The sequence below is a fragment of the Salvelinus fontinalis genome, chromosome 30 (assembly GCF_029448725.1).
Source record: "Salvelinus fontinalis isolate EN_2023a chromosome 30, ASM2944872v1, whole genome shotgun sequence".
Taxonomy (NCBI): Eukaryota; Metazoa; Chordata; class Actinopteri; order Salmoniformes; family Salmonidae; genus Salvelinus; species Salvelinus fontinalis.
The window spans coordinates 38,970,074-38,988,156 of NC_074694.1; the positions used below are offsets into that span (position 1 = coordinate 38,970,074).

Here is an 18,083-nt window from a genome sequence, read left to right on the forward strand (position 1 = left end):
TAAAACCCTGAAGCACACGAGAGTATAGATATAGATTTTTATTGTGTGTGTCTCACCATCGGTGTCCAGTTCTTGCAGCAGATAAAGTGTGGGGGATGTATTTTGACTAGCATAATAACCCTTGACCTTTTCCAGCAACATGGATAAAGGAACTCAGTTTCTACCTTGGTTGTTTTCTTTTTTAAACATACATACATACTTTAACATACATAATTATCATGTGAAAAAGAAGTACTGATTCAGTACACAAACATGCGCACAACACGCGCACACACGCACACACACACACACACACACACACACACACACACACACACACACACAATTAGAGCAACATGTGGCCAAAGTTTAACACTGTTGGATCGAGCCGCGGCAGGACACACACCCGTGTCAGAATAATGCTCGTCTGTTTCTTATTCACAACAACGCATCACCTGAAACATCTTCACAACCATGTCAGCAACACAATAATTATCCCATCACAAGAACCAGACAAACCAACCAACAAACGTGAAAAAGGGCTCCACAACAGCAGTCTCATGAGAAGAAGCATACATTTTTCAAAAATACACGATTGACTGCACAACATAACAAGCACAGGGGTTCGGGGGAGGGGGGGGGGAAACATTGGACACCGTGAACAAGGACTCAAATGACTTATAAAAATATACTTCTATATTTTCCCTGCCCTCAAAGAAAAGAAAAAAAGGGAAAAAAGAGGGGGGGGGATTTTCACAGAACAACAACCTCCCTTTCTCTACCTCCATCTTTTTTTCAGTAAAAAAAGAAGAAGAAAGAAATGTGCGCTAGATTCATCATACAGTATTTTCAAAATTAAAAAGTTCAACCAACGATTAGTCATCTCTTCTGGTGTTTGCAATGTTCTTAAATATAATTTGTCAGCTTGTTTTGCCTTCAGAGCAATAACAATGCATATAATGAACTTAAACAACCAAATGTCTTCCCTCAGAAATGTTTGGTCACTTGGGAGATGTGTGTGTGTGTGTGTGTGTGTGTGTGTGTGTGTGTGTGTGTGTGTGTGTGTGTGTGTGTGTGTGTTTGGGGGGAGTGGAATTATGGATTTCAGAAAAATAATACAACGTGAAGTTGACTGTTTTTTATGAGATGTGGCCACAGTCGGACTGTTCCTTCATCTGCCCGAAACGATAGGAGAGGAGAGCGAGAGAGTGAAGCACATCATCTTCCAACAAAGGCTTCTCGTTTCTCTCTCCATTCTGCAATCTTCCCCCTCCTCTTCCTACTTTCCGTCCTATCAAGTAGATCCTACGTAGTAGCTTCCATGCAGATTGGTTTTGGAGTATCCTTTAGTTAGAAACGATGCGGGATTCGTTGTCCTTTGCCTCCATTCCCACAGCTTCAATCTTCACTGATGTAGTTTCAGGTAGGCTTGTGTTACGTTGCCATTTTGTTGTGGCGCAACTCTTGGCGTCTGTTGACATCAGTGCTGAAGGAAGCTGACTATTCATACTCCAGAAACTGTTTATGGTAGAACAAAAGGTACCTGACAACAGAAAAAAAAGAATCACTGATAAGATTTCACACTCAAAAGATATTTTTCTCATTATCATGAGGAATTACTTATGAAAAACACGAGGGAGAGGCTACTGCATAATGATAAAATCGAAAGAATAGGGGAGATGGAGTTCTGGATGAAATCATATACACCGAATGTACAAAACATTAACACACCTTCCTAAGAGCAGGGGTTCATAATGTGGCTGCGAAGTTCGTTAAAAATGAAAAATAATGTAGCTTTGAAGTCTACTGATTGACCATAAAATATAAACTGGACTACAAAAGCAAGTTCAATGGAGAATCTCCAAGTGCTTTTTAGTCCTGGACTAGGCTAAAATCGACATCTGGGAAACCTCCCCCAAAAGACAGAGGAGGTAGAAGTTGCCCCTAACCCCTGACACCAGACCTGCTATATGTTTAACCCCGTAAAGGTAAGGATTGTATGAGCTTTTAACCCATAAGAGTCTAAGCCCTCTCTAAGCCGGGGGGGGGGGGTTCTACATTTGAGTCATTTAGCAGATGCTGTGATCCAGAGCGGAGCAATTAGGGTTAAGTGCCTTGCTCATGGGCACAGACTAGCCTTTTCAACTAGTCGGCTCAGGGATTCAAACCAGCAACCTTTCGGTTACTGGCCCAGCGCTCTTAACCGCTAGGCTACCTGCAGCCCAGTTCTACTAAGCTAAATGGAATTGTTTTAAGAAAGTCATACCGAGGATAATTTAGCTATTTGATTTTGAATGTTAGGACCCCTTGAAGTACACCCCAAAAAAATATAATTTGATGAAAAAAATTATTAGCCCATACAAAACGCATTGACTAACAGATTCACTACATGGACCAACAGATCGTCCCCCTAAAACAATCAAAAGGAAGTTTGTTCTGAAGTGGCTGACATATGAGAGATAAGAAAGATCAGGACACATTTGTATTCTTTTTTCTGTATCTAACCCCTTATTTTTGGCACTAAACAGTGCCCATATCTACTTGCAATCATGTTTTCTCCTGGTACCAGGGAACCTTCAGACGAGTCTTGCGAGGCCTGTGGGCATCCTAGAGCAGTACAACATTACGTGTTCATGAGTGTCTCGCCTTTCTACAGAGGGGTCATATTAGTGTGTAGCCAGAACTGTTTGGACGCTACTGACAGAAGTTGGCAGATCAGCTGTACCGACTTCAGACCAGTCCCAAGACGCTTGTGGGGTTCAAAGAGCAAAGCAGAGAACACCACCGTGTTCGTTAAGACTCTCATCTTTCCATAGAGGGGTCAAACTACTTTGCAACCCATTCGGACGCTACAGACGATTTTGTGAGAAGACCCAATTTTCACCACGTCTCGTGGTCTAAACAATCCCCGCAGACGCGGAAGTGCGACATCGGCGGATACGGTGGATTGAGACGCATCCAACGCTCATTGAATTCTCCGCAGGGGGTTAGCACAGTAGAAAGGTGGAGGTTGCAGCGGCCGGAGCTCACCCTTCACTGTCCAACACGTCCTTGTTGCTGGCCTTGGTGATGACGGCGTCGTCACACTTGAACCACTGGTCCATGTGCTGTCGGATGAACGTGGTGTAGTGGCCGCTCTCCAGAGTGCCCTGGTGGTTGACCACCGCGAACAGAGAATACCTGGAGGGAGGGACGAGAGGGGAAGGCATGGAGAGAGAGTGGAGGGAGGGAAAGAGAGAAGGGGAGGGGGGGGAAGAGAGAGAGAGCGAGGAAGGGAGGCAGAAAATGGGTGAGAATTGGTTCAAATCAAAGCAGAAGAGAACAGAGAAAATTCACTGTCATTATATATTGTTCTTTACATGCAGCATACACTGAGTACACCAAACATTAGGAACACTTCCTCAAATGTAGTTGCAACCCTTCCGTTCGCCCTCAAAACAGCCTCAATTCGTCAAGGCAAGGACTCCACAAGGACGCTGGCCCATGTTGACTCCAATGCTTCCCAGATGTCATTTGAGTGGTGGACCATTCTTGATACACACGGGAAACTGTTGAGCGTGAAAAGAACTGCAACGCTGCTGGGTTTTGACGGAAACCAGTACGCCTGGCACCTACTAACATAGCTCGTTTTAAAGGGCACTTAAAAATGTTGTCTTGCCCATTCACCCACTTAATGGCACACATACACAATCCATGTCTCAATTGTCTCAAGACTGATTGAAGTGGATTTAACAAGTGACATCAATAAGGGTTCATAGCTTTAACCTGGAATCACCTGGTTAGTCTATGTCATGGAAAGAGCATGTTTTCGTAACGTTTTGTATACTCAGTGTAGTACCAGTGTTAGAGGGACAGTCCACTTACTTATTGTCGTTGAAAACGTCTACGGACTGCTGGTACTGTCCGTTCATCCTGTTCTCTTTACTGAAAGACACACGATCAGACAATATGTCAGCAACGATGAACAAAGACCATCACACTAAGCCATCCTCTAGCGTGATACCACACGTATACATTACAATCATTCCTCAGAGCAGGCCTCCTGAGTGGCGCAGCGGTCTGAGGCCCTGCATCTCAGTGCTAGAGGAGTCCCCACAGACCCTGGTTTGATCCCGGGCCGTATCACAACCGGCCGTGATCGGGGGACCCATAAGGCGACGCACAATTGGCCCAGCGGCGGCCAGGTTAGGGGAGGGTTTGGTCATTGTAAATAAGAATTTGCTCTTAACTGACTTGCCTAGTTAAATAAAAGGTTAAATGAAGGTTAAATAAAAAATAACTCCTTAACACCTCACCCTGTCTGACCCTGTCTGACCCTGTCTGGCCCTGTCTGGCCCTGTCTGGCACTGTTTCTCATGAGGCCCCTGACTGACTGCTTCGTCTGACACTAATCCTAGATCACAATTCCCACCTCCGCACCAATACGGCGCATCCCTTTCATACGTACACTCGTTCATTCAACTCATGCAGTTCCAGTCATCCCCCTCTTTCTCTCTGGAGGAGAGAGATCTGAGTCCATTTGAGTCCCCTTCAGCAGCAGGTGCTGTGTTGACATGCTGCACATCAGGGGATACGCATGGGGAGTCCCGGGTGTATGTGTGTGTGTGTGTGTGAGCGCACACCTGTGTTTGGCTAATTAAGTTAAAAACACCAATTACACACACGGCAAATGAACGTGGCTGGTCGGACAGCACCATACACACACGAATACGCGCACACCTGTAGAAGTCTATGCCTCTCAATTGACTCAAGGGGCTTCCTTTCCCGGGCTCCTTCACTTCACTAGCACTGGTTTAAGAATCAGCAGGTGACGGCTACATAGCAACGAGACCATCAGTGGACTGACTTTCACATCTCTGTGATCAGCGCAGAGGAAGAGGAATATGAATAAAGGAAGAGTGTTCAGAGTATTGAGATGCAGCCCTGGTCTCCGCCACTGTGCGACTGGCTCATTGTTCAGACTGACCTGGAGGCCATGAAGGGAGTCATGTCCAGCTCTAAGGGGAACGAGACGTACGTAATGATCTTCCTCCGCAGCTTCGCAGAGTGTTCAAACCTCTGGGGGGAGAGAGCGAGAGAGAGATCAAGACAAAGAGAGAGGTTAGAGATATTACAGTGAGAAGGACGAACTAAAGTTGAGCTCTCACACTTTCATTTCTTTTACGCAAATAAAGACAAAAACAAAAAAATGCGCGAGCTCACTTTGAGGTGGAAACACGCCACAATGGGGAGCTTCTTCATAGTCAGCTGTTTGGTGGACTCCTGGTAACTGTGGCAACCGCTACACTTAATCTTGGCGCCGCTCCCTAAGTGCTCTGGTCGGGTAAACCTGCAGAAGACGGACCAGGGTCAGAACCCACACCGTGTGTGTGTCTGCGAGTATGTGTGCGTGCGCAAGATAGAAAGATGGACAGCAGAACAGAGAGATACAGAGAAGGTTAAAGCGATGATGTGGAAGGAATTAGCCAGAGGGATGATTACCTGCGTAGACAGAAAGTGGGAGTGGTGGCCCCTGATAGAAGAAGAGAGAACGAGAGAAAGCGAGCGATAGAGAAAGGGGATGGTGATAAAGGGATGAGTAGAACCTGCCTAGACAATCAGTGGGTGTGGTGGCCCCTGAGAGAGGGGGAGAGTGATGAGATACCTGCGTAGACAGTCTGTGAGTGTGGTGGCCCCTGAGAGAGGGGGAGAGTGACGAGATACCTGTGTAGACAGTCAGTGAGTGTGGTGGCCCCTGAGAGAGGGGGAGAGTGACGAGATACCTGCGTAGACAGTCAGTGAGTGTGGTGGCCCCTGAGAGAGGGGGAGAGTGACGAGATACCTGCGTAGACAGTCTGTGAGTGTGGTGGCCCCTGAGAGGTGGCTCTCTCCGTTGAGTGTGCTGCCGTCTCCCCCGGGGCTGAGGGGCCAGAAGGGCGTGGACGACCCCGGCAGGTCCAGACTGATGTCCCAGAACGGGTCTATCGTCGTGGAAACACCACTACAGGACGAGAGGGGAGGGGTCTGTTAGGGAATGGCTTTTGGGCTTTGACTGACCCAAAGCCTATGAATCCATCTTATGACCCCTACATTTGAGTCATTTAGCAGATGCTCTTATCCAGAGCGACTTACAGTAGCAATTAGGGTTAAGTGCCTTGGCCAAGGGCACATGAGAGTTTTCACCTAGTTGGTTCAGGGATTCGAACCAGCAACCTTTCAGTTACTGGCCCCACGCTTTTAACCGCTAGAATACCTAAGTAGCCAGTTACAACACTTAAACAATGTTAGTTTGCATGCAAGTGTATATATAGACGAGTTAGCTGACAAAGTCACGAAAACGACACGCACGCTTCAATGGGGTAGAAGTCAGAGTAGTTGTGATTCGGAATGGCTACCAACAATGACAAGAAACTGTGACGTGGGGAATCGTAAGTGGCTCGTTTCAGCTGGTTTCATCTTGTTCTTGATATGAGGTCTTGTTTTGAGGTATTTCGACTGATTTCATGTCAATCCTAATATGGCTCAAGTTCGCTAGCTAGCTAACCAACCAACAAACATCTGTAACGATGAATTTGAGAGACAACAAGTGCTCATTGTGCAAACTAACTTATGTTTTCATTAAACATTGGAGACAAAAAATGTTTTTATTACATGTTGTCAAAAATCTAAGCCAACCCCGTCTGTTTTGCCCCATAGTTGCGCCCACGTCGGTTTTGTTGCTAAACAACCAACACGTCCATTCACATTTACAAAATGTTGCACAAATGCTTCTCAATCAGTCTTGCAAACTCAACACGAAATCACTGATTCTTTGTGAATAACTAAATATTGTGCAATACTCTGTGTCCACCAGATGTAGGTAGAACACTATGTCAGTCTACACTGCCCAGTAGGGTGCCTGGCTGCTAAAACAGTGGGAGTGGAGCAACGGGTGAGGCGTGTGTTAAAAAAAAAAATCTGTCCCACTCTCCTTGACTCACTGCAGAGAGGGGGTCTGACCAGGGCTGAGAGTGACTGAGTGCTAGTTTGAAACCTGGTCAACATAATGCATCAATAGTACACACGCCCACACAAACAAACAGTAAGGGTGAAGCACAAAGACGCAGAGGAAATAACTTTCACACTGCTGACACACACACACAGAGAAAGATGGAGGAGCATACTGGCAGACTTGACAGGTGACGTCAGACTGCAGACCCCCGGTGAAGATTTGGTCGATGATGCAGTTGCAGTTATTGGGGTTGTTGGCCTTCTTCCCGTTATCATCTCCTTGGTGAACATCGAGAGGCCAGGGACAAAACACACACACACGATTGAGAATTAAAGCTTGTCGACTGCTGCTGCCCCCCCCCTCAGTATCAGAGAAAGACAAATCGAGAGAGAAAGAGTGAGAGAATGAGGGATGTTGAAGGAGGACACAGAGCTAAGCAAACACAATCAGCACTTATGTAAAGAGGCTCTTAGTCGGTGTCAATTAGCAGCCCCTCAGCTCAGCTCATCCAGGCAGTCAGATAGCAGACCAGCCATTTTCTTCACTCTCCTCCTCTCTAGTTCATTCTCCCCCAATCGCTGCTCCCTTCCTTTCCCGTATTCCTGCTTTTCCTCCCACCATTTGACTGTGGCAGAAGTAGAGAGCGTGGGTGCCATTTGAGTAGAGCAGTCTGCTTTCTACAATCTGATTGTCTGTACAAGTTTGTATGTGTACATGTACAGTGCCTTCGGAAAGTATTCAGACCCTTTGAGTTTTTCCCGATTGAGCCTAATTCTAAAATGTATTTTTTTTTTTTTTAATCTCAGCAATCTACACACAATACCCCATAATGACAAAGCGAAAACAGGTTTTTCGAAATTTTACAAAATGTATTAAAACGAGAAATACCTTATTTACATAAGTATTCAGACCCTTTGCTATGAGACTCGAAATGGAGTCCTGGTGCATCCTGTTTCCATTGATCATCCTTGAGAAGTTCCTACAACCTGGAGCCCCCCTTCGGTAAATTAAATTGAGTGGACATGATCTGGACAGGCACACTGTCTATAAGGTCACACAGTTGACAGTGCACGTCGCAGCAAAATCCAAGCCATGAGGTCGAAGGAAATGTCCGTAGAGCTCCGAGACAGGATTGTGTCGAGGCACAGATCTGGGGAAGGGTACCCAAAAAAAACTCTGCAGCATTGAAGATCCCCAAGAACACAGTGCCCTCCAATATTCTTAAATGGAAGTTTGGAACCACAAAGAGCTGGCCACCCAGCTCTCGGGGAGAAGAAAGGCCTTGCTCAGGGAGGTAACCAAGAACCCGATGGTCACTCTGACAGAGTTCCTCTGTGGAGATGGGAGAACCTTCCAGAAGGACAACCATCTCTGAAGCACTCCACCAAATCAGGACTTTATGGTAGAGTGGCCAGACGGAAGTCACTCTTCAGTAAAAGGCACATGACAGCCCACTTCGAGTTTGAAACAAAGATTGAATGCCAAGCATCACGTCTGGAGGAAACTTGACAACATCCCCACGGTGAAGCATGGTGGTGGCTGCATCATGCTGTGGGGATGTTTTTCAGCGGCAGGGACTGCGAGACTAGTCAGGATTGAGCGAAAGATGAACGGAGAAAAGAACAGAGATCCTTGATGAAAACCTGGCCCAGAGTGTTCAGGACTTCAGACTGGGGCTTAGGTTCACCTTCCAACAAGACAACGACCCTAAGCACACTACCAAGACAACACAGGAGTGGCTTCAAGACACGTCTCTGAATGTCCTTGTGTGGCCCAGCCAGAACCTGGACTTGAACCTGATCTAACATTTCTGGCAATAAGTCAGGTCTCTCCAGAAATGCAGCAACGCTCCCCATCCAACTTGACAGAGCTTGAGAGGATCTGCAGAAAAGAATGGGAGAAACTCCCCAAATAGAGGTGTGCCAAGGTTATAGCGTCATACCCAAGAAGACATGAGGCTGTAGTCACGACCAATGGTAATTAAACAAAGTAACGAGTAACGGGTCTGAATACTTATGTAAATATGATATTTCAGTGTTTTGTTTTATTATAAATTAGCAACATTCCTAAAATCCTGTTTTTGCTTTGTCATTATGGGGTATTGTGTGTAGATTGAGGGGAAAAAAACGATTTAATACATTTTAGAATAAGACTTAATAACCTCTTTGGGCTAGGGGGCAGTATTTTCACGTCCAGATGAAAAGCTTGCCCAAAGTAAACTGCCTGTTACTAAGGCCCAGAAGCTAGGATATGCATATAATTGGTATAATTGGATAGAAAACACTCTAAAGTTTCTAAAACTGTTAAAATTATGTCTGTGAGTAAAACAGAACTGATATGGCAGGCAAAACCCTGAGGACAAACCATTCAAAAAATAAACATTTTCAGCCTACCACTGTTTCCAATGGCTGACATTTATTATGAGGCGAAATCCTCCCAGATTGCAGTTCCTAGGGCTTCCACTAGATGTCAACAGTCTTTAGAAAGAGTTTCAGGCTTGTTTTTGAAAAAAATAGCTAATTTGGCTCCTATTTTGGCTTTAGTGTTTTCATGCGCGTGGATGAGAGTGCGTTCTTTGTTCTTTATCTCCGGTAAAGACAATAACGTTTCTCCGTCTTAAATTTTTGCGTTTATTTACGTATTAGAGTACCTGAGGTTTGATTATAAACGTTGTTTGACTTGTTTGGAGAAGTTTATTGGTAACTTTTGGGATTCATTTTGTATGCATTTTGAAGGAGGGAAACCGGTGGATTATTGAATGAAGCGTGCCAGCTAAACTGAGTTTTTTTGGGGTTAAAAAGGACTTTATCGAACAAAAGGACAATTTGTGATGTAGCTGGGACCTTTTGGAGTGCCAACAGAAGAAGATCTTCAAAGGCAAGGCATTTATTATATCGCTATTTCTGACTTTCGTGGCGCACCCGCCTGGTTGAATTATTATTTTTTTCATGCTTTTGTATGCGGGGCGCTGTCCTCAGATAATCGCATGGTGTGCTTCGCCTTAAAGCCTTTTTGAAATCTGACACAGCGGCTGGATTAACAAGAAGTTAAGCTTTATTTTGATGTATGACACTTACATTTACATTTAAGTCATTTAGCAGACGCTCTTATCCAGAGCGACTTACAAGTACATACATTCATACTTTTTTTGTACTGGCCCCCCATGGGAATCGAACCCACAACCCTGGCGTTGCAAGCGCCATGCTCTACCAACTGAGCCACACACTTGTATTGTCATGAATGTTAAATATTTCTATTTCTGTCATTTGAATTTCGCGCTCTGCAATTTCACCAGATGTTGTCGAGGTGGGTCGCTAGTGGAACGCCTGCGCCAGAAAGGTGAAACGTAACAATGTGGAATAAGTCAAGGGGTCTGAATACTTTCCGAAGGCACTGTATGTGGGTGTAAGGCTGTGTAATGCATTCGTGTTTGCCACTGTATATATAAAAAGGTAGGTCTTACAATGTAATGTGTGTGTGTGTTCCTGCGCGATTCTACGCGTACGCCCCTGTACTATGATGCAAACCTTTGCAGTGGCGGTGCAACACGTCCAGGGCAGCGATGAGGAACTCGTGGGCATCCTGCTGCTCGTAGCCCGCTAGGTGGCGCGCGTGAGTCCACACCAGGTGCAGCAGTCGGAAGGGAATGTGGGGCGAACGGTGGCCCGAATAGAACTGACAGAGAGAGAGAGAGAGGGAGGGATGAGAAAAAGAGGAGGAAGAAAGAACGGAAACGTTAAATGTGAGGGGAGAAGGAGAGGGGGAATGGAGAGAGAGAGAGAGAGAGAAAGAGAAAGTGAGGCGAGGGAAAATAAAAAGAGGTATAAGAGAGAATAAGGGTTGGAGAAGGGGCGGGATGAAACGGGAACTTAAACCATGCAAATCCCACCACGTACTGACTCAATGTGACAACGACTTCGCTAGCTAAGTACTTCCACTACAATGGTTTTAGAGGGGGGAGAGAAAATTAAAAAGAGAAGACAGTTTTGGGTTGAGAGAGATTTAGAACAAGAGCGTTAGACAGCAGTAGAGGTGGGCTGGGAAAGAAAGAGGGAGGAGACTGGAGGAGGTGTGCGAGCCTGAAAGAGAGAGATATTTTGAAACCCCTTTACCTCCTGAAAGAGCTGGGACATCTCACACACCAGACAGGAGTTGGACTGCATTTCACACTTGTGTCTGTCGGACAGGAAGAAGTCCCGCAGCAGGGGTGTATGGGTGAGGGCCTGGACGATACAGTTCATAAAACACGTGTTGCCCAGGTTGATCAGACCTCGAAGACCTGAGGCAGAGAGGGGAGGGTTAGAGGTCGAGCAAGAGAGAGAGAGAGAAGCAGGAGGCAGAGGAAGATGGAGAGAGAAAGGAACAGACAGGTAAATGGGGGGGGGGGGGGGGGCGCTTGAGAGAGAGACATGCAGAAACAGACATAATACCAATCTTGGAATATCAATTCCAGTGCCAAAACCACTACAGTAAATGAGAACCAGTGGAGACATGGCTGTAACAGATGGCCACAGTGGTCCCTAGACGGAGGCTGGAGCGAACACAGCAGCCTCACACTGGCAGGAGGACAACAGGGTAAGACCCACTGAGCTGGGATACCCTGATAGGAAGGGTTGCATGCAAAGCTACCGGTAATTTACCGAAGTTACTGGCATTTTCAGTCATTTGGGTAAATAACAGGTCATCTACAGCAATCTATGGTAACTTTGGTAATGTATACTTGAATAATAGTCCCCAGTGCCCAAGAAAGCCAAGGTAACTTGCCTAAAGAACTATCGCCCCATAGCGCTCACATCTATAGCCATGAAAAGCTTTGAAAGACTGCATCATGGTTTTGATGTGAGCCATGACCAATCTCCATTGCACTCTACACTGCCCACCTGGACAAAAGCAATACACAAGGTAAGAATGCTGTTCATTGACTACAGCTTATCATTCAACGCCATAGTCCACTCCAAGCTCAAGACAGTGACTGAACACCTCCCTCTGCAGCTGGATTCTGGACGACCTGACCGGCCGCCCCCAGGCGGTGAGGGTAGGCAACAACACATCCGCCACGCAGACCATCAACACGGGAGCCCCTCAGGGGTGTGTGCTCAGTCCCCTCCTGTACACCCTGTTCACACGCAACTGCATGTAAGACGCCAACACCGTCAAGTTTGCTGACGACACGACGGTGGTAGGACTGATCACACACACGACAATGATGCAGTCTATAGGGATGTTGTCAGAGACCTGGCAGTGTGGTGCCAGGACAACCTCACCCTCAACATCAGCAAGACAAAGGAGCTGATCGTGGACTACAGGAAACTACAGGAAACAGAGGGGCGAGAATGTGCAAAGCTGTCATCAAGGCAATGGGTGGCTACTTTGAAGAAGCTCAAATACAGCGTATATTTTGATTTGTTTAATACTTTTTTTGGTTACTACATGATTCCATATGTGTTATTTCATAGTTTTGATGTCTTCACGATTATGCAGAAAATAGTAAACAATGAAAAACCCTGGAATGAGTAGGTGTTTCCAAACGTTGGACTGGTACTGTAGCTACCTCAATTACCTGGTACCGCTGCACATCGACTTGGTACTGGTACTTCCTGTATATAGCCATGTTATTTTTAGACTCATTACTGTTATTCTTTATTCACTGTGCGTTTATTCCTCGTGTCTCTACGTCATTGAATGTTTTATCTTTAACTCTGCGTTGTTGGAAAGGACCTGTAAGTAAGCATTTCACTAATAGCCTACACCTGTTGTTTACAAAGCATGTGACAAATAGAATTTTAATTTTAATCACTTTTTATAAAATTAATCATATATACAGTATAGATGTGTTATATCTCTGTCCATATTGTCCATGAGTTTCTAGTCGACAGACCATATGGTTCAAGAGAAAAATAGTCTAATTAATGAAAAAAAGCATCTAAATCAACAATGGCATTATTTTCAATTAGCCCTTCCAAAGTTTTTAAACAAATGCCACGAAAACATTTACGACAAAGACATAATGACATACACTACCGTTCAAAAGTTTGGAGCCAGTCAGAAATGTCCCGGTTTTTGAAAGAAAACACCTATGTAGATCATTTCATAAAAAATAAAAAAATGTATTTCAAAAACAAGGACATTTCTAAGTGACCCCAAACGTTTGTGTGTTAAAAAAACATGTTGCCCCTGACCAGCTGCTCACCCTAGACCCCTGGGGTGAGTAGCATGTCCCCCCCCCCCCCCCCTACAGGGCACCATTACACACAGTACAGGGCATCTTGACAAAAAGACTTGAGATTAGCAAGCGCCGAGAGGGAGAGCGCGAGCGAGCGTGAACGTTTAGCACCTAGCAGTAGCACTATGCCATGCTGTTTAACGCCACTCATCTCCAACTCTGTTTGAGCTGCTCCATAGCTGTGTGGAGGAGGGGGGAGAATTAAAGAGGGATGAGAGAGAGAAGGAGAGGAACGTCTTCTTTCTCCACCGGACAGCACTTCCTAAATCCCTGATCAATAGCCACTGTGTGTATTTCTCTCTCTCTCTCTCTCTCTCGCACACACACTTTCCCAGATAAACACATTTTTCAGACACAGCCAAACAGAAGTCTCTGCAATGAGATTAAGGAGAGACTGGGGGTTCTATCCGCCCACAGACATCACAGTCTGTACTGCAGATGCTGTCATCACACTGAACCTCATTAGGAAATGAACTACGCCCATATAGACAGAAGCAGACTAGAGCTGTTTGCCCTAGTCCCTTCCACTAACCCTCCTGTGTTGGCAGGTCCGAATGGACCAATATGACGGGTTCAATATGGCAATGGCTCCACCAAACCTTATAATTTCCTTCGGCCATATTGCTTATCCCATTACTGTGATTCTTCAGATTCGGGAAACACAGAAAGGGGAGAGGGTGTGGGCTAGGCAGGGGTAAGAAGCTAGGATAAGGGGACCAAGGAGTATGGTTTGTTTTCAGAGCAGGCACAAGACAACTCTTGCTGTAGCCAGACAGTGCAGCACTGGGAGGAGGAGCCCTTACCGATGGTGCAGTTTGTCGTCATCTTCCGACGCTTTGGATTGTGCCGCAGCAGCTCCAGCTCTCGTTTGGTGGGCTCCCACGTCGAATACTTCTCCCCTACACCTGACACACACACACACAAACAACAGGAAAGAAAATCGGTTAAAAAAAACAAGTGCAAGGCGGAGAGCTAGAGAGAGGATGTGAGGACTTAGATTTAACTAGATGGGTAGCTTTACCTTAAACCTGAAGGGAGGGGATTAGGAAATAGGGAAACCTACATGGCCAATGCAGTGGAATCTCTAGAGAAAATGCATTTTACATATACCAGAGGTGCAGTAATATACTGCACTAGGGCTGCACAATAAGGGCAACATTTTTTTTTTGGTCCCAAATATTGTGATTTTACTTGCGATAGTCAAGTTCTTCCACACCGACCATTTCTGTATGGACCTCGCTTTATACACTGGGGCATTGTCATGCTGAAACAGGAAAGGGCCTTCCCCAAACTGTTGCCACTAAGTTGGAAGCAGATAAATTGTCTACAATGTCATTGTACGCTGTAGCGGGCTATGTGCCTTTACTGAGGAGTGGCTTCCGCCTGGCCACTCTACCATAAAGTCCTGATTGGTGGAGTGCTGCAGAAATGGTGGTCTTTCTGGAAGGTTCTCCCAACTCCACAGAGGAACTCTGGCGCTCTGTCAGAGTGGCCATCGGGTGCTTGCGACCAAGGCCCTTCTCCCCCGATTGCTTAGTTTGGCCGGTAGGACAGCTCTAGGAAGAGTCTTGGTGGTTCCAAACTTCTTCCATTTATAATGATGGAGGCCACTGTGTTCTTGGGGACCTTCAATGCTGCAATCATTTTTGGGTTCCTTTCGCCAGATCTGTGCCATGACACAATCCTGTCGTCTCGATGTATTTGAAAAATAGTTCCAGCTCTCTCCCTTTCGATAACCACTCAGCATGAAAGAGAAAAAGTTAATGAAATAGGCCTATTGATTCCTTATTTTTCCTTGCCAAACTAGCCTATAAATCTGTGTCTTTCCTGAGTTTACTGGCTTAGGAAACTGAAGGCCCAGAATATCTTATACAATGTTGCAATTTTGCTAGCATGAGCTTTAGGCCAGACCCAGCCATGCATAGCCAATGTGATTTTTTTGGATATACATTTTTTATGGATATTTTCTACCTGCAGGCTGCAATGTTTTTATTTGTCTTTATTGACATAATTGGCAATGACAATAGAAGTTACCTTTTAGGTTTGTATCAGTTTCATTTAGATAGAATTCTGATTAACCACATGACAATAATTTTGATATACGAAGACATTATTATAAATGAAATTAAACTGTTGCACAAAAATGTGCATATGAAAACCATAACTGCCACGGAGATCAGGTAGAAGTGGTCAGATAAATTGAAATTCCACATCAGAAAAGGTTGCCGACTCCTCGTGTAGCCAATTACCGGCAACTTCAGGAGAGTAACAGCAGCATCTGCCAAAGCCAGTAGAAGCGGTATGGGGATGGTCGGGTCAATTTGTCTTCATCTAGTTATCTTGATATCTGGCTCCTCTTGTTTGTGTCTTATTTCAAACAGTACGCTTAAAGCATCAGACAAGCTCGATGCATATAGGGTGTGTCTATATGGAAAAATACACCTTTTAAAAAAGCTGAGACACTTCACACCACTTAGAGAAAAAGGGATTTTCGTAGCAGGTTAGGAGTGCAGTTTCGCTAACCCTTTTCCTAACCTTAACGTCAATCTCCTAACCTGCTATCGAAGGTGTGAAAAGAGTGTTTCCCAGATTTAGCTAGCAAGCGATTAGCATTAGGGGCAATTTTGTAGCTTGCTAAAAACCAACTTACTAGCAAATTACACAAAAGATTAGTATACTACAGAAGGCATGTGGATATACACTGCTCAAAAAAATAAAGGGAACACTTAAACAACACAATGTAACTCCAAGTCAATCACACTTATGTGAAATCAAACTGTCCACTTAGGAAGCAACACTGATTGACAATAAATTTCACATGCTGTTGTGCAAATGGAATAGACAAAAGGTGGAAATTATAGGCAATTAGCAAGACACCCCCAAAAAAGGAGTGATTCTGCAGGTGGTGACCACAGACTACTTCTCAGTTCCTATGCTTCCTGGTTGATGTTTTGGTCACTTTTGAATGCTGGCGGTGCTCTCACTCTAGTGGTAGCATGAGACGGAGTCTACAACCCACACAAGTGGCTCAGGTAGTGCAGTTTATCCAGGATGGCACATCAATGCGAGCTGTGGCAAAAAGGTTTGCTGTGTCTGTCAGCGTAGTGTCCAGAGCATGCATGCGCTACCAGGAGACAGGCCAGTACATCAGGAGACGTGGAGGAGGCCGTAGGAGGGCAACAACCCAGCAGCAGGACCGCTACCTCCGCCTTTGTGCAAGGAGGTGCACTGCCAGCGCCCTGCAAAATGACCTCCAGCAGGCCACAAATGTGCATGTGTCTGCTCAAACGGTCAGAAACAGACTCCATGAGGGTGGTATGAGGGCCCGACGTCCACAGGTGGGGGTTGTGCTTACAGCCCAACACCGTGCAGGACGTTTGGCATTTGCCAGAGAACACCAAGATTGGCAAATTCGTCACTGGCGCCCTGTGCTCTTCACAGATGAAAGCAGGTTCACACTGAGCACATGAGACAGACGTGACAGAGTCTGGAGACGCCGTGGAGAACGTTCTGCTGCCTGCAACATCCTCCAGCATGACCGGTTTGGCGATGGGTCAGTCATGGTGTGGGGTGGCATTTCTTTGTGGGGCCGCACAGCCCTCCATGTGCTCGCCAGAGGTAGCCTGACTGCCAATAGGTACCGAGATGAGATCCTCAGACCCCTTGTGAGACCATATGCTGACACATGCACATTTGTGGCCTGCTGGAGCTCATTTTGCAGGGCGCTGGCAGTGCACCTCCTTGCACAAAGGCGGAGGTAGCGGTCTTGCTGCTGGGTTGTTGCCCTCCTACGGCCTCCTCCACGTCTCCTGATGGACTGGCCTGTCTCCTGGTAGCGCCTCCATGCTCTGGACACTACACTGACAGACACAGCAAACCTTTTTGCCACAGCTCGCATTGATGAGCCATCCTGGATGAACTGCACTACCTGAGCCACTTGTGTGGGTTGTAGATTCCGTCTCATGCTACCACTAGAGTGAGAGCACCGCCAGCATTCAAAAGTGACCAAAACATCAGCCAGGAAGCATAGGAATGAGAAGTGGTCTGTGGTCACCACCTGCAGAATCACTCCTTTTTTGGGGGTGTCTTGTTAATTGCCTATAATTTCCAACTTTTGTCTATTCCATTTGCACAACAGCATGTGAAATTTATTGTCAATCAGTGTTGCTTCCTAAGTGGACAGTTTGATTTCACAGAAGTGTGATTGACTTGGAGTTACATTGTGTTGTTTAAGTGTTCCCTTTATTTTTTTGAGCAGTGTATATTAAGTAACTAAATGAAAAGGTGTGTCGTTGTTTTTAGGAAAAACCTGTTGACTGCATGATGTTGTTTGGTCAATGCATGCATTGCAGAGTGAATCTTGAGCATGAGAAACTGCCTGCTTGAGTAATGGGGCAGGGCTTGGTGAATGGGATTGGGAACAAGAGAGAGAGCGAGAGAGAACGCTAAACTCGAGCAATAAATCAAAAGTTGAAAAAACAAAAAGCTGTGATTATAACCGAGGTGTCACTGTATAAGTCAGAGGGCAATACTGGGGGGGATTGAATCGGGGAAAGAACTTACCTTGCAATTTCCACGCTTTCCTTTGTTCCTCTTTGGCAATCTGTTCCATATCTTTGTCGTATATGTAGTCTTGGCACACAAAGCAATATATACCTCCGTACAATAGATCTATAGCTGGAAGAAAAACAAGAGACAGAAAGAGAATGATGAAGTGACAAATGATAAATGGGGAGGAGGAGGAGGTATGAAACAGCTCAAGGCTACTGTCGGAACATTCCGTTCAGTTGTAGCTCTAGGGTGCATCCTAAATGGCACTCCACTCCCTATATAGTGCACTACTTCTGACCAGGGCCCAGTGCACTAAAAGGGTGCCATTTGGGTCACATACCCAAGATTAGTCCTGGAGAA

General features: G+C 45.7%; 1 protein-coding gene across 2 annotated transcripts in view; it reads right to left on the minus strand.

Annotated features, from left to right (window-relative positions):
* Positions 1-23: 23 nt before the first annotated feature.
* LOC129829191 (ubiquitin carboxyl-terminal hydrolase 22-like) overlaps positions 24-18,083 on the minus strand; it is a 42,283-nt gene continuing 24,223 nt past the window's right edge. Inside the window, exons 3-13 of one of the 2 annotated variants that reach the window (XM_055890801.1) lie at positions 17,736-17,849; positions 13,976-14,077; positions 11,062-11,228; positions 10,477-10,624; positions 7,122-7,224; positions 5,801-5,959; positions 5,182-5,308; positions 4,946-5,037; positions 3,844-3,903; positions 3,010-3,159; positions 24-1,522 (exon numbers count right to left, since the gene is read on the minus strand). In XM_055890801.1, the coding sequence (XP_055746776.1) occupies positions 1,480-1,522; positions 3,010-3,159; positions 3,844-3,903; positions 4,946-5,037; positions 5,182-5,308; positions 5,801-5,959; positions 7,122-7,224; positions 10,477-10,624; positions 11,062-11,228; positions 13,976-14,077; positions 17,736-17,849 (1,265 nt within the window). In that variant the 3' untranslated portion in view covers positions 24-1,479. Of the gene's footprint in view, positions 1,523-3,009; positions 3,160-3,843; positions 3,904-4,945; positions 5,038-5,181; positions 5,309-5,800; positions 5,960-7,121; positions 7,228-10,476; positions 10,625-11,061; positions 11,229-13,975; positions 14,078-17,735; positions 17,850-18,083 lie in introns of both variants that reach the window. The other variant, XM_055890799.1, reaches the window with a different exon arrangement.